General features: G+C 49.6%; 2 protein-coding genes across 2 annotated transcripts in view; both read right to left on the bottom strand.

Moving 5' to 3' along the window:
* Positions 1 to 2,984: 2,984 nt before the first annotated feature.
* On the bottom strand, positions 2,985 to 6,075 carry Acta1 (actin alpha 1, skeletal muscle). Its single transcript, XM_028767711.1, has 7 exons — positions 5,992 to 6,075; positions 4,847 to 4,987; positions 4,417 to 4,741; positions 4,055 to 4,216; positions 3,766 to 3,957; positions 3,448 to 3,629; positions 2,985 to 3,371 (listed from the first exon to the last, which is right to left on the bottom strand). The coding sequence occupies exons 2-7, from the start codon at positions 4,973 to 4,975 to the stop codon at positions 3,228 to 3,230; spliced, it is 1,134 nt and encodes a 377-aa protein (XP_028623544.1). The 5' UTR covers positions 4,976 to 4,987; positions 5,992 to 6,075; the 3' UTR covers positions 2,985 to 3,227.
* A 4,868-nt stretch (positions 6,076 to 10,943) lies between these two features.
* Nup133 (nucleoporin 133) overlaps positions 10,944 to 14,954 on the bottom strand; it is a 50,574-nt gene continuing 46,563 nt past the window's right edge. The window contains exons 25-26 of the mRNA XM_028767729.1: positions 13,878 to 13,966; positions 10,944 to 11,153 (exon numbers count right to left, since the gene is read on the bottom strand). Coding sequence (XP_028623562.1) covers positions 11,017 to 11,153; positions 13,878 to 13,966 — 226 coding nt within the window. The 3' untranslated portion in view covers positions 10,944 to 11,016. The remainder of the gene's footprint in view (positions 11,154 to 13,877; positions 13,967 to 14,954) is intronic.

Here is a 14,954-nt window from a genome sequence, read left to right as displayed (position 1 = left end):
TGAGGCTTTGTATGTCCCCAGAGAAACCTCACAGAAGACACAAGACAATCTTTGTAGGTCTATTCCTCCCCTTGGTCTACTCCTTTGGAGAACCCTGACTAACACATCCTCCCGGCCCCTGAACTAGAACTCTTACAGCTGGGAGAGTGTGGCCTTTTTCTTTGCCTACTTATTTGCTTTTCACCTCATTTTAATATTTTAATACTAACATGACATACATCTGCAGGAAATATTAAGTTGGGGGGGAACATGGGAGAATGGGGGAGGGGAGAGCAGAAAAGAAAAAAAAAACCCTCACAAAACCCAGCCCTTGTGCTCCCCATAGAAGCTCTGTGGTGATTTGTCACTTTGACCTAATTCCTTTGTCCATTTTGCCCTTCATTTTGTCATTTTCTCATGGCTCAGTTGGTCTGTGGACGTGTTATGTGTCAGCTTTAGTCTGCAGGGCCTCCGGGCCTGGCCTTCCAGCTGTTGTGGTCCTCACTTGTCCAGGACAGCGGCTTGAAACGCAGCAGCAGGGCTGGGGTTGGACCTCAGCTGGTGGAGTACATGCATAACATATGCAAAGCGCTGGTTCTAACACACACACACACACACACACACACACACGGCGCTCCATAAACGAGGCATGCCAGAGCACCCCTGTATCCCTAATCACCTGATCTGATCATCTAGATCAGAAGTTCAAGGTCATCCTCTATCTTTGGCAAAACAACAACAACAAACCAGAGAACAGCAGAGTTTGGGGCAAAACCCCCAGGTTCCAAGAAAAGAGCTGAGCAGCACTTCAGAAGCAATGAAGGGATGTGACACTTGGGAGCTGGGTTTTATCGTTGTTTTCATTGCTGTTCAGTATTCCTTTGTAGTATGCAGAGCTGTGCTTTGACCACATCTCATCTGGCCTGCCGTCTTGCCCACGGTTCCTACACGTTGGTTTCTTAATATTGCTGCTGTTCCTCTGCTAAGCTAAAGCCCTAAGGGGAGAGAACAGTCAACCGAGTACACACTGAAACGCACAGCTTACAGTGTGTGTTCTCTCTCTCTCTCTCTCTCTCTCTCTCTCTCTCTCTCTCTCTCTCTCTGTGTGTGTGTGTGTGTGTGTGTGTATTTTCTGTGCTGGGAACAACATTTTTTTCTCTCGTCTTTATTCCCTAAATTTAGGGACTGACGTGTATGCTGATTCTCTAAGCAGCTTTTCAATGCTCCAGTAGGGATGAGCTAACAGTGAGGATGGTTGACTCTCTCCCAGCCCGGTAGGAACGTTCGAGTGTTCTAGGTTTTTATTTTGCTCTGATCCACTCATCTTTCCCACGCTACACTGAAATTTCAGGCCTCATTTATAACGGCCTGTCAGATATCAACAGCTTTCTCCAAGGGCGTGAAAAGATTCGGAACACTTAACAAAATATATGACACTCGATTCTTTTCAGAGAAATATCAAGAAAAGAAAAGAAACTTTAGGCTTTGGCGCATCTTGAGTGAAATTATACAGCCCATAATTTTTGTTCCCTTCTCGGTGGTAGACTGAGTTTTAGATTCTGACTGGTGCTCAGGGAAGAGATTCTATTCCCGTGTTCAAACTTCTGTCAGCTCAAAGTATCTGGAGTTGCTAGCTGATTGCCCTGCTGTGCCCATACTTAAACCTCTGGCTCCAACATGTTCAATAGGGCAGCTAACTTAGAAAATAGTGATGGGTTTCCTGGGTTATTTGCTGTGCAAATTATTCAGGCTGTGGATGAGGTTTGTTCAGATGTGTCTAGCATTATCAGCAGGCCAGACATCCCTACTTGTATTTAATATTAATAGTACAACCCGAGTTCCTATATATGGCTACAAATTGGTCCGTCTTAAACTTTCTTCCATGCTAAGTAGAATGAACGTGTGGTTTTCAGTAAGCCTGGTACCATGTGCTCACTGTAATAAAGTCTGAAGCTGTATTTAGAAGCCAGCTCTTCTGAACAGTGCCCTGGGGGCCTTGGAAATTCCTGGAGCTTGTCAATAGGAAAGGAATCGGGAATAAGCCCCCAGCTTTGTGGCAGATAACAACTACATAGCCAAGCCTTTCTAAAAACATGCTTTCTAAGTGGGCTTGTTTCCTTTCTTCAGTTGGTATCTGTTTCATTTAGACGACTGCCCTTGGAAATATTGACTGAGAATAGTAAGGTACTTTTAACAGCAAGTTGGATCAGGTGATATTAGTGAGATGCCAACAATAGAGAGGCTGGAGAGGAAGGGTGATTGAGAGTTCAAGGCCAGCCTCTACTACATATGAGATCATGTCTAAAAAATAGATTAAAAATAGGTGTTTGTAGTTCTCCCCTTGGAGGATTTCAAACTGCCGTGGTTTGTAGCTTTAAAACATTTGATGGTGTCTGGGATGTAGCTCGGTGGTTGCGTGTTGTCCTAGCATGCTTAAGGCACTGGGCTGGGTTTTTAAGATGGTAAGCGGTGACCAATTCTTGTGTTTATGTCTTCTTCTATGAGCCCGGCTGCCAGCCTTGGACTTTGTAAGCTGCTTCCTTTCTAGGTAGCCCAGATCCTTCTTTGTCCTCCCTCCCTGGTAGCATCTCCATAGCCCTGCAAGAAGAGCGCTTCTCCGCGCCATTAGCGTTTGATAGAAAGGAAGAGATGGTGACTGTTCTCATTACACACTTGTTAACTAGAGGATCCAATTTCCAGCCCTGGCGAGAGACGCTTCGGGCAGCACCACGGCCAGCGCCCGCCAAATACCAGTGGCCGTCTCTTAAAGGGGAAGATGCTTTTCCAAGCATCCAGGGATCAGGCAAGCCACTTAGATCCCCTATAAGAGGACTGGCTATGATCCAGAAGGAAAAAAACCTATGAGGTTTGTGTGAGAAGACCTAACTTCCTAATTTCGTTTCCGAAGGAGCTCACCCAGTCGTAGCCCTATGAACAGTAAGAGGTGGAAAGGGGTCCTTCGCCTGCCCCGCTGCCTACTCCCAGTAAATAAAGACAACACACACTTTATTGGAGCAAAACAGAATGGCTGGCTTTAATGTTTCAAGTTTTCCATTTCCTTCCACAGGGCTTTGTTTGAAAAATAACAAAATGAGGTAAAACGAGTCAATTTATGTACACGTCAAAAACAGGCGCCGGCTGCAGTGGCAGCGGTGGAGCCACAGCAGAGATTGGGGCCACCCTGCAACCACAGCACGATGGTCGATTGCCGTCCTGAGGAGAGAGAGCGTACGCAGACTCGGGTGCGCCTAGAAGCATTTGCGGTGCACAATGGAGGGGCCAGCCTCGTCGTATTCCTGCTTGGTGATCCACATCTGCTGGAAGGTGGACAGCGAGGCCAGGATGGAGCCACCGATCCACACTGAGTACTTGCGCTCAGGGGGGGCGATGATCTGCAAGACAAGAGCGTCAGGTGCCTGCGTCTTCCCCCCGCCCCCAGTCTCCGCCCATACCAGGCACGTCATCCACCTTGATCTTCATGGTGCTGGGAGCCAGAGCTGTGATCTCCTTCTGCATGCGGTCAGCGATACCAGGGTACATGGTGGTGCCCCCTGACATGACGTTGTTGGCGTACAGGTCCTTCCTGATGTCGATGTCGCACTTCATGATGCTGTTGTAGGTGGTCTCATGGATCCCCGCAGACTCCATACCTGGTGCCCGGGAGAGAGGCAGTGTGTGAGCAACCACGGAGTCAGACTAAGGGCACCGGCGGGTGGAGACCGCGTATTCTGAGGTTTGGGGCGAGGGAAAACTGATCCCGGCACACCAGCGGAGCAGGCGGCTCACCGATAAAGGAAGGCTGGAAGAGCGTCTCCGGGCAACGGAAACGCTCGTTGCCGATGGTGATGACCTGCCCGTCTGGCAACTCATAGCTTTTTTCCAGAGAGGAGGAAGAGGCAGCGGTGGCCATCTCATTCTCAAAGTCCAGGGCCACATAGCACAGCTTCTCTTTGATGTCGCGCACAATCTCACGTTCAGCTGTAGGGGCAAAAGCAGTGGGAGGCCTCAGGGCAAGGCCCGGGGCGTGTGGTCACCCTTTGCCGGCCCACCCTCAGCGGGCACTGGGAGCACGCACCTGTGGTCACGAAGGAATAGCCACGCTCAGTGAGGATTTTCATCAGGTAGTCAGTGAGGTCGCGACCGGCCAGGTCCAGACGCATGATGGCGTGTGGCAGGGCATAGCCCTCATAGATGGGCACGTTGTGGGTGACACCGTCCCCAGAATCCAACACGATGCCTGTGCAGGGAAGGGGCAGTGTGTGAGAGGAGGGGACCAGCAGAGAGAGCAGAGGCAGCCGCACAGGACTGGGTTAGGTCAGAGGGTCATCAGGGATTGGAGAGGCATGGTGCAGGATCTGGGGCAGAAGATTAAAAAGCTGGGCTGGAATGGTGGGACAACGCTACCTGGGCCAGAGTGGGCCATATGTGAGCACTTACCGGTGGTACGGCCGGAGGCATAGAGGGACAGCACCGCCTGGATAGCCACATACATGGCAGGCACGTTGAAGGTCTCAAACATGATTTGAGTCATCTTCTCCCGGTTAGCTTTGGGGTTCAAGGGGGCCTCGGTGAGCAGGGTTGGGTGCTCCTCAGGGGCCACACGCAGCTCGTTGTAGAAGGTGTGGTGCCAGATCTTCTCCATGTCGTCCCAGTTGGTGATGATACCATGCTCAATGGGGTACTTCAGGGTCAGGATACCCCTCTTGCTCTGGGCCTCGTCACCCACGTAGGAGTCCTTCTGACCCATACCTACCATGACACCCTGAAGATGGAGACATCAGACACTTGTTACTTCAGCCAGGGGGGTGGGGCAGAGAGAACATTGGCTGTATTCAGAGAGCCTATCCTTCCCTGCCAGCAGCCTGACCTGGTGACGGGGTCGGCCCACGATGGATGGGAACACAGCCCTGGGGGCATCATCCCCGGCAAAGCCAGCTTTCACCAGGCCAGAGCCGTTGTCACACACAAGAGCGGTGGTCTCGTCTTCGTCACACATGGTGTCTAGTTTCTGCAAAGACAAGGTGTTGAGCGTTGTGTATATTCGATGCAGGTTAGGATGAGGCTCTGCTTAACCCATCTTCACTTTGGAGATTCAGAAATTCCTTTCCCCCATTCCCTTCCTTGCGCAGGGCCAGAGGATGCTCTTCCAGCTGAAGGCTGTGCCTTCCGCTATGGGAAGCAGTCTGTGGACCACACTAAGTCCTTCAACTAGCATGCAGGGGACATCCTGAGACCCTCTCTGCCTTCACTGTTGGCCACCAAACTCCACAGCTAGCACTAGTGCTATCCTGTCTGCTCAGTCTCATCTTTGAAGGAGCCATTAAGGATGGCTGTTCACCTGCCTGTCCTGTGCGAGGGTAGAGGATTCTGCCCAGGGAAGGGTAATTTTTAATCTCAACTATGGAAAAGCTTCCAGTTTAAACACCTACAGCATTTCAAACTCAGAAGGAACCCTTCCACCTGTCTCCTATTTCAGACAAGAGTAGCCAGGCTTGCAGCCCTTTAGAAAAGCCTTGAGCTCAGAGGGAGTTGCCCCCAGGCTAAAACCATGCTCTATCCTCTCCAAACTCATCTTCAAAGCAGTCTCCCAGGGGGGCTGGGGTGTAGCTCTGTGGGAGATCTGGTCCGCCTCTCACATCACAAGAGCCCAGAATTGATCCCAGCAGAGAAAGGGGAAAAAGGAAGGAAAGGGGGGGATGAAAGGCAGGAAGGAAAAATGTAATTCAGGGAGAGAAATCTCAGCCAACCAGACGCAGGTGTGTGGCTCAGTAGGCAAACACTGGCTGGCTCTCTTGCAGAACTTGGATTCAGTTCCCAGTAAGAGGGGAGGAGTCTGAGGATGGTAACGGATAGATGTCAGACCCTCAGGCATATCCTAAATGCCCAGTCAGCAGTCCACACGGGCTGGATGTGAGTTTGGAGAAATCTCCAGAGCTCAATGCTAAATACAGGTGCAAGGCTCAACAGCTTTCTCTGCTGGGTCTCCAGGTTACCCTCCCCGTCTCCACCTACCTGTTGCTCTGACTCTGGCCCTGGGTGCCGAGGGTAGGAAGTGAGTCTTCACTGTCCGTGTGACCGCCTGTCCCCAGCTCAGGTTTTTATATAGTCCCGGGAGCTCTCTCCACACCACCCCGAAGGAATGTTGCTGCCCTTCCCAGGCCATATTTGGGTGTCGGGCACTAGAGTCCCTTCCTTCGGCTGGTTCTCAGCCTGGGTCCCCGCCCGGGTCTCCTGCACTGACCAAAGAAGGAGAGGACTGGCCCTGGCCCAGGTAGCTAGGACCGGACCGGGCCGTATATGGAGAGTATCCCCAGCTGTCCGCCCCTCCCAACTGGCTCCAAGGCTCGGTGAAGGGCTGGGCCAGGCCAAAGGTCACTGTTTTGCAGATCGCTGGTCTGCACTTTCCAAGTTTTACCTGTTTCAAAGGTCTCCCCAGATCTGCCCACCTGGGCACATGATTTCTGACCTGCCCCAGTGCACCCCATTTCTGGGTTCTTAACTCAGACTACCAAGCCCTGATGCTTAAGCCCAGGGGAGGGAACCCGTTGTCAGGTGAGCTGGGAGGGGTCATGGGCTCCAGGTAGGGATGGAAAATAACCCCTATATTTGAACTCTATTTTCTTTCCCACTTCAAAGCTCCCCAATCCAGAGATCTGACACACATCCCCCCCATCCCTCCCCCCACATGCTGTCAGTCAGTGTAGGACATGCAGCTGTCACTGGGCAGACAACTGGTGGAAGAGAGGGGAGGAGGTAGAGGAGGCACGGGAACTATGTGGCCCTGGCACACAGCATGTGAGGCCAGGGTATTAGAGCTGTCCCTGCATTCTACAGTGTACACTTGAAGGGAATGGAAGGGTCAGTGTGTGTGTGTGTGTGTGTGTGTGTGTGTGTGTGTGTGTGAATCCCAAACTCGGAATTGACCGTTGTCTAGTTGGCTAGGCTGAGCAAATGCTACTCTTTTGGTGGCACTGGGGTTCCCTCCCCTGGGTCTCAAAGAAGGGCCACACCTGGAAGTGTTGGAACCTAGAGTGGGCTGAGGCAGAGAGCGGTGGTGACGGATGTACCTTCTAAGGAGCACTAAGACCTTACGCTGGAGCCCAGGAGCGGCCCCTCCCAGGCAGAGGATCTTTATATTTAGAGGATGATGCCTGTCAGCCCGGCTGCTTCCCATCCACCTTGGGGCCACCACCTGCCAGGCCTGTGTGGGTTCTATTTATACCGCTGATAGATGGGGCTCTGCCTTTGGGTTTCTAGAAGGAGCTACTTATGGGAGCTGGGGTGGGGGGTGGGGTGAGTAGAGGTCATCTCTTGGCGCCTGTCTCAATTTGGGCAGGGAGAGGGATAAGAAAACCTAAAGGAAAGTGTTCTGTGACCAACCGGGCGACATGCCTTGAGGGGTGCATCGGAGCCAGGCCGCCATGGAGCCATTCACTTTTCTGATGGCTTAGACGCTCCCAAAATAGCAGTTCCCATTTAGAGTGGAATTTAGCAGCTGGGACAGGTGCAGAGGGAGCAGAGGCTCCATGAAGCGACTCCAGGCTCCACACAGCTCTTCCTAAACCCGGGCTGCACTGCCTGACCGCCATCGGCTCTGTTGGCTTTGCCTATCCCCAGTGCCAGGACAAGGGAATAGAGAGAAGCAAGCAGCAGAGTCATAGAACACTCAGCTTTGGGGAGTGCTTATATTTGGGCCATGACTGTAGGGAGAATTGTCCTGAAGCCCCGGACCTCAGAGGGGGCTGGGCTGTGCCCGGACTCCAGCCGACTCCCAGAAGCTCCTGCTTATCCTATTATGCAGATCTCTCAGCTTTGCATGACAGTGAGCACGTGTCTTCGAAGTACAGGACGCCTGCTGCCCCACACCTGGCACAGTGGCAGGTGAGCAGGGCAGATGAACTCTTAACCTCAGCTGCACCCTTTCCCTTCCCGACAGTTTTTCTCTGGAATCCAAATGCCAAGTGCAGGGCGCTCAACACCCCAAGGCGACACACCCACATCTCTTCTCTCTCTCCTTTGCTCCTTCACCACTCACATCCTGTTAGTCCTTGCAGTATCTACCCAGAAGCAAACAGGACAGCTAACAGACAACACTGCAATCCCCCAGCCCTCGGTTGTAGCATTGGCTTGTGTTAGAATCAGTCTCCCCTTCCCCAGTGGGCAGCAGTACAGGTCGGCTCTACCCTTCCAACCCTTGCAGCAGCTCCGGAACCACAGAGCCTCACAGGAGGACACACGTGTCACAGGACAGCTTGGTGGGGCTGGTCCTCTCCCTCCACTCATGTAGACTCTGGGGATTGAATTCAGGCTGCCCAGCTTGCAGTGCTTACCTGCTGAGCCTAAGAAGCTGGTTCTTACGAGTAAAAAACAGACACAAAGAAGACCTTGTTTTTATTAAGGCAAAGTGCAGATCCACACAAGGACCTGTCGTCTTAGCAGGTGAGGGCAAACTGGAAAAGCTCCTTGGAGAACTGAAGTCAAAATGTGTGCTAAGTACTCACTGTTCCCCACATGACACAGAAGGTGGAATACTGCAGCTCGCTTCAAAACAGAAGCCCAAGGCTTCCAGGTCAACCAGTTACTTGTGTTTATTTTGGATATGAATTGAATGTCATGCTCCACATGCCTTAAAAAAATTGTTCTAGCCAGGACTAGTGTGCACACTTTCAGTTTTAGCACTTGGGAGGCTGAGGCAGAGGGACTGAGAGTTTGAGGCCAGCCAGAGCTGCATAGTGAGACCGTATCTCAAAAAGTATATTTTATACAATATGTGTATATATGTATATTTTATACAGTATACGCACATTGTATCATACACATATAATGCTAAACATATATACAACGTATACACACACTGTATGTTTTTTTCAGCATATATTGTATTTTATACACGACTATCATGTCATTCTGAGGACAGACTGGGAGTGAGTGGTAGGGGCTACAGGACCTCAGTTAGCCTGGAAACACTCAGAATGTGGGCCATGATGCCTGAGATGCATGAGTTTATCTTTGAGTCTGGCTGTCCCCACAGCAGCCAGTCAAGAGAACGAAACAATAAAACTCCTCTCTCTGTGCTCCATACAGGCTGCCAGGGCCCTTTCCAGGGGTTTGCAGCAAGTGTGCTTGTCCTAATCAGGTCCTGATTGACTCCCACACCCTCAGAACACAGCACACTCACCTCAGGGACAAGGGTGGCTGCTGTCAGTCACAGTCCTAACTAGTTCATGCTGAACTAATGGCTAGGCCAACAAGGGTCCCAAGAAGAATGCAACACTGGGTACCAGGAGACAGTCTTAGCTACTTGACTTACAAACAAATCATTAATTCTTCAGAGATGGATTATGTGCCCAGTTTTTAAAACTTAGGAGGGAAAGATGTTAAACTGAAAGTCTTCATTTTTACTGTTGGAGTAAGTTTAAATGTCAACCATTCTGGAGCTGTGGTAGTTGACATAACGGTTAGCTCCCTCCTTCAGATAGGTAGGCCATGGCCAAAGCTCCCAGAGCAACATCTCTGGGAAGACCAGCCTTGGCATTACAGTGCTTGTGAAGGGACCGTCTATGGGGCGACTAGAAACCATCTAGGCTTATGAGTCAATACTGAGATCACAGCCAATGCCAGCACCATACTTGGTAGCAGTGACAACTTTCTGATAGCTCAGAAAGCCACGCAAACATCCTACTAAAACACTCTAAGAGTCATCCATTATTGATGGGTGTGGTGGCCTACACCTTTAATCCCAAACTCAGGAGGCAGGTGGATCTGTGAGCCTGAGGTCACACTTGTCTACAAGAGTGAATTCCAGGTCAGCCAGAGTTACATAGTGAGACCTCTATCTTAATGGGTTTTTTTTGGCTTTTAATTTTATCTTAAAAAAATATTTTATATATGTGAGTGCACTGTAACTGACTTCAGACACAGCAGAAGAGGGCCTTGGATCCCATTAAAGATGGTTGTGAGCCAGTTCTCTCTCCAGCCCTTGCTTTTAATTTTTACATCAATGTAGAAAGTGAGGAACATTCCCAGTGAATTACCGGCTGTCAACTCTCCTGAGTTAGACCCAGTATTTGGTTTCTAGGTCACAGTGCGAGTCAGTAAAATCTCACCTTCATTTTGCTAAGTAGGTACTTCATTCTCAGCTCTGACCAAGAGGGAGAGATGAGCTTCCAAAAGAGCACCGCATGCAGAGGGCAATCTCTCATGGCTTCCCTTCCCTTGCCCCTCCAACATCTCATCATTCCTGGGCCGTTTTCTCAAACCCATGGCCTGTTTTAATTGTTGGCCCGAATAGAGACAACCTGTTCAGTCCATAAAATGTTACTTGCATGTATATTATTGTATAAATACTTGTAGTATTTCAGGGCTAGTATCAGTTGAAGGCGGAAAACCTGTTTTGTTTTCTAAGACAAGATCTTGGGCTGGAGAGACGGCTCAGTGGTTAAGAGCACTGACTGCTCTTCCAGAGGTCCTGAGTTCAATTCCCAGCAACCACATGGTGGCTCACAACCATCTGTAATGGGATACGATGCCTTCTTCTGGTGTGTCTGAAGACAGCTACAGTGTACTCACATACATAAAATAAACAAATCTTAAAAAAAAAAAAGACAAGATCTTGCTATGCTGGCCAGACTGGCTTTGAACTCAGTGTCTTCCTGTCTCAGGGTCTAGTGTTGGGATTACAGGTGTATGTCTCCAATCTTGGCTCAACCTTACACCCCAAGCCAGGAGTAATGTGCACACAGAGGCAGTGCTGGAGAGTGAGACTGCTGCCTGGCTGGACCAAGGGAGGCCGGCGAAGGGCAGCAAGGACGACTTCAAATAGAAAAGGAAGAAGAAATACCTTAGAGCTGAAAAAGGACATTAAGGTCCCACCTCCTTTTGTATCATAGCTCCCACACAGAGCATGGAAAACCCAGCTGGCACAGATAAAAGAGATTTCAAGTTGATCAAGACCTAAGTTTTTTGACCTCAATATATATATTTATTTTTATAAGCAAACATTTATACAAATTTTAGAAACAACTATTTCTACAAATGTCACATCTGTCCTTGGACATAATACTCATAATTTGCTTTTAGAACAAACTCGAAGTAAGAGTTGGACTTGAGGCTTCCCAACTGCTCTGCCCGCAGCAGGTCCTTCACCTCTGGCAAGTACTCGCTGAGCTGGATGCCTGAAAACAAGAGACACAGTCACTTCTGATTTCTGAGACTCCTCAGTAGATGAGCAGCCGGTACTAAGTCACTGAGCAACCATGCCCACACTGTGGCCTCCCCCATCCAGAGCCTGCAGGTCCATACTGGTCAGAGCAGCTGCTCCAGAGGAAATTTTCAGTAGAATTTGAAATTTTCTTTTTTTTCCTACAGTTTATTTAAGACATTGCTTCAATGTGTAAGTTCTCAACTAATAGTCATTTCTATGTTGCCCTACTGGGGGAACAATTCCATAGAAACACGGTCACAAAGCTGGCCACGGTACTGCAAAGGTGTTTGTTATAACTTAACCAGGGTGCCGTCCTTCCAGCACTCAGGATGCTGAAGAAGGCTCCCTTGAACCTGAGAGCCCAAGAGCAGCCTGGGTAGCACAGTAAGCCTTTGTCCCAAAGATACGAAAACACACACACACACACACACACATACACACACACACACACACACACCGGCATTTCAACTAAGGTCAGGCACCAGGACAGAGGGATCAGGAAAGACAGGAAGCAGCACGCAGGGGACCACTGAACCACACATTTACAACGCCACATGTGACCTCATTTGACAAAGAAAATGTGACAAGATCTACGCTGAGCAAGGCTGTATCATTTGTCACACTGCTACCAGGCTCTTTGTTGGTTTTTTGAGGCAGGGTTTCTCTGTGTAGACCTGGCTGTCTTGGACTTGCTTTGTAGACCAGGCTAGTCGGACTTGTGCTCACTGAGATCCACCTGTCTCTACCTCCCAAGCGCTGGAATTAAAGGCGTGTGCCACCACTGCCCAGCAAGTAAAAGTATTCTTGATGTGTCCAGCACCATCCTTTTATATTTGTTATAAGTTGAATAACTCAGTATCACCAACCCCAAAAGGTCTACTGAGCACCCGTGTGCCAGGTAGGGGCAGGGATGTTCTATGCAGATTCAATGATACACCTTGCAGCAGGTGTTTCGGGTCGTGTGACTGCCATTCTTAGTCATTCTTCAGGGTCACTGGACTCAGGCTCCAGTCCCTCACTGGATGTTTCAAACACAGCATCTCTGTGTCTACAAAGACCTGCCTGAGGCAGGCCACTCCGTCTACGTACTGCCGGGACCTGGCACCGTGTGTGTTGATCCAGTAATTCTGTGGGGCTCACAGCTGCCTCTGTGTAGACTGTTCTGTCTCCTGTGCTTTTCTGACATTCTGCATGTATTAGGCTCTCAGTAGACAACAGAAAGGCAGAGGTCTGCTGAGACTCCTCTTTCCCAAAGCAGTAGACTCGGGCCTTTTTCAGCAAATGTGATTCTCATGCTTTAGACACAGGCATACTCAGTTTTTATTTTTTTTTTTTCTAAATTGAATTTTAGTCTTCATGTCCAAAATGGATGTAAGTATTGCAATTTCATTTTTAAAATAGATTTCAAAGATCTTTTCGCATTTTAATATTATGCATGAGTATTTTGCCTGCCTGTCTGTGGGTGTGCACCACACGTGTACCTGGTGTTCTCAGAGGCCATGTGTTCTATCCTCTGGAAATGGAGGTGCAGATGGCTGTGAGCCACCATGTGGCTGCTGGGAGTCAGACCCAGCGTCTCAGGAACAACAAGTGCTCCTAATTGCTCAGCCATTTCTCCAGCCCCAATTTTTAAATTATATTTTCTTTAAAATATATCTATTTATTTAGATTTATTTTATATGTATGAGTATTCTGCCTGCAAGTATGAATGCACACTACCTATGTGCCTGGTGCCTGCCAAGGCAAGGGCTTCAGATTCGGAGACTGGAGTTGCAGACAGTAGTCAGTCACCTTGTAGGGGTTCAGACAGAAGAGCTCTTAACTGAAGAGCCAGCTCAGCAGCCCTATTCCACGTCCTCTTAGTGTGTGTGTGTGTGTGTGTGTGTGTGTGTGTGTGTGTGGTCAGAGTATAACTCTGGAGTTGGTTGTTTCCTATGGGTCGTCGTAGGGATTGAACTCAAGTCCTCAGGTCTGGTGTCTCTACTTGCTGAGATGGCCCAGCAACCCCTGCTTTTCACATGCTGTCTGTGGTCCGGTGACTACAGAGGCCAGAGTGGGCGCTGCTCACTAAGGAGCTGGAGGTGCAGGCAGTTGTGGGCTGCCTGGCATGGGACCTAGGCACTGAAGGCCATCCTCTGAAGGGCAGGGAGCACGGTTAACTGCTGAGGTACTGAAGGCCGTCACTGTTAAGTGCCGAGCCGTCTCTCCAGCCCCTTGTCATTTACACTTGAGTAGCTCAGGAAGGAACACACCAAAAAGTCTCCCTCTCATGTCACATTTGCAGTCTTTGCAGGAGTCAGTACACAGTTACTTCAGTCACAGACTTTTGCTGTTACAACCAGAGTCTGTGTCATGGGATGGAGAACTTCACCTGAACCTTGTTAACCCTGGGCCCCCAGTGCCAAGAGCAGAAAAGCAGCTTCCCTGAGAATAAACCTTACCCCTCACATGATCTCGATCCATCTGACCCCCGGCACAGATTACGTTGGCAACACACAATTCCCATGATATCCAAAATCAACTAGCAACATTTTCTGTGTTACAGCTTTAGTTGTCCTGGTTGTCACTTTGTAGACCAGGCTAGCCTCACATTCAGAGATCTGTCTGCTTCTGCCTCCTGAGTGCTGGGATTAAAGGTGTGCTCCACCAAGCCCAGCTGCAACATTTAATCTCTAGAAGTTAGTAAACCGCTCACCGTCTTTTATAAGTTTCTGCAGGATCTTCACAAACACACTGTCTTTAGACACCTCGATGGGATCGTCTTTGCCGTCTGAACCAGACCAGCTGAAAAAGGAAGTGATGAGGGAAACGGGATCATCACGGCTGCTGAGACACATGGCTTTTGTTTGCTACTGTGGCCTTTTCCTGATGGCCATGGGATGATGGGATCAGGTGACACTGCTCTAAGTTATCAACGTAATGGACTTTAAATGTGGGACCTATCTAGAGCTGTATCGGCCTGGGCGACACTGGCAGCAGCTGCCATCAATGCCACTACTGCAGAAGCTTCAAAAACCTTGGTTTTTTGGACATAACATTTTGCTACGTAGTACAGGCTAGCCCCAAACTCCTTATCCTCAAGCCTCACGTCTCAGGTGCTACTGGAACTACAGGCGTGTTATCATCATACCTGTTGTGAGACATCTTTCAAGTAACACGTCTAGTTAGCATCCTAGGATGCTGGCTTCCCAGGCACAGCAGTATAAACTGTTCTCAGCAATGTCTGTCTTTCCTGACCATGTGTGCACTACACCACAGTTAGCAAGCGTGGCTTTCTTCCCAGTGACACATGAACGTACCGTCACTGCTTTCTGGTGCTCCGTGGACAAGCCATAGCCAATCTAAAACTCAGACTAGAAGCTAGGACAAGGGCTGGCAAGATGGCTTAGTGTGCAGACATGTTTGCCAGGCAGGTGTGATGTCCCAGGTCTGAGATCAGGTAAAGGGAGTGGAAGGAGAGAGCTGTTCTAAAGTTATTCTCTGACCTCCACCACACCCTCACACAATGGTTAGAGATGTTAATTAGGACAGGGAGTTCTCATCAATATTAGAGCCGTATGCTTCTGAGAGCCGAAGAGCTGGCCCTGCTCCTCACTCAGGAGAGCCTGCCTCGCACTTGGCCTGAGCAGTGTAGTAGAGCCAGTTCAGGACAGAGAGAGAGGAAGAGCCAGCCCAGCTCCTCCCAGGATGCAACACTCAGAGTGGTTCCCTCCTTGACTGGACAGCAGAATGGAGTTGGCTCTGGAGGAGGGTCTGCAGGTGAGTCAGCCTG

The sequence above is a fragment of the Grammomys surdaster genome, unplaced genomic scaffold (assembly GCF_004785775.1).
Source record: "Grammomys surdaster isolate TR1022 unplaced genomic scaffold, NIH_TR_1.0 181, whole genome shotgun sequence".
Taxonomy (NCBI): domain Eukaryota; kingdom Metazoa; phylum Chordata; class Mammalia; order Rodentia; family Muridae; genus Grammomys; species Grammomys surdaster.
This window is presented reverse-complemented; position numbering and strand designations above follow the sequence as displayed.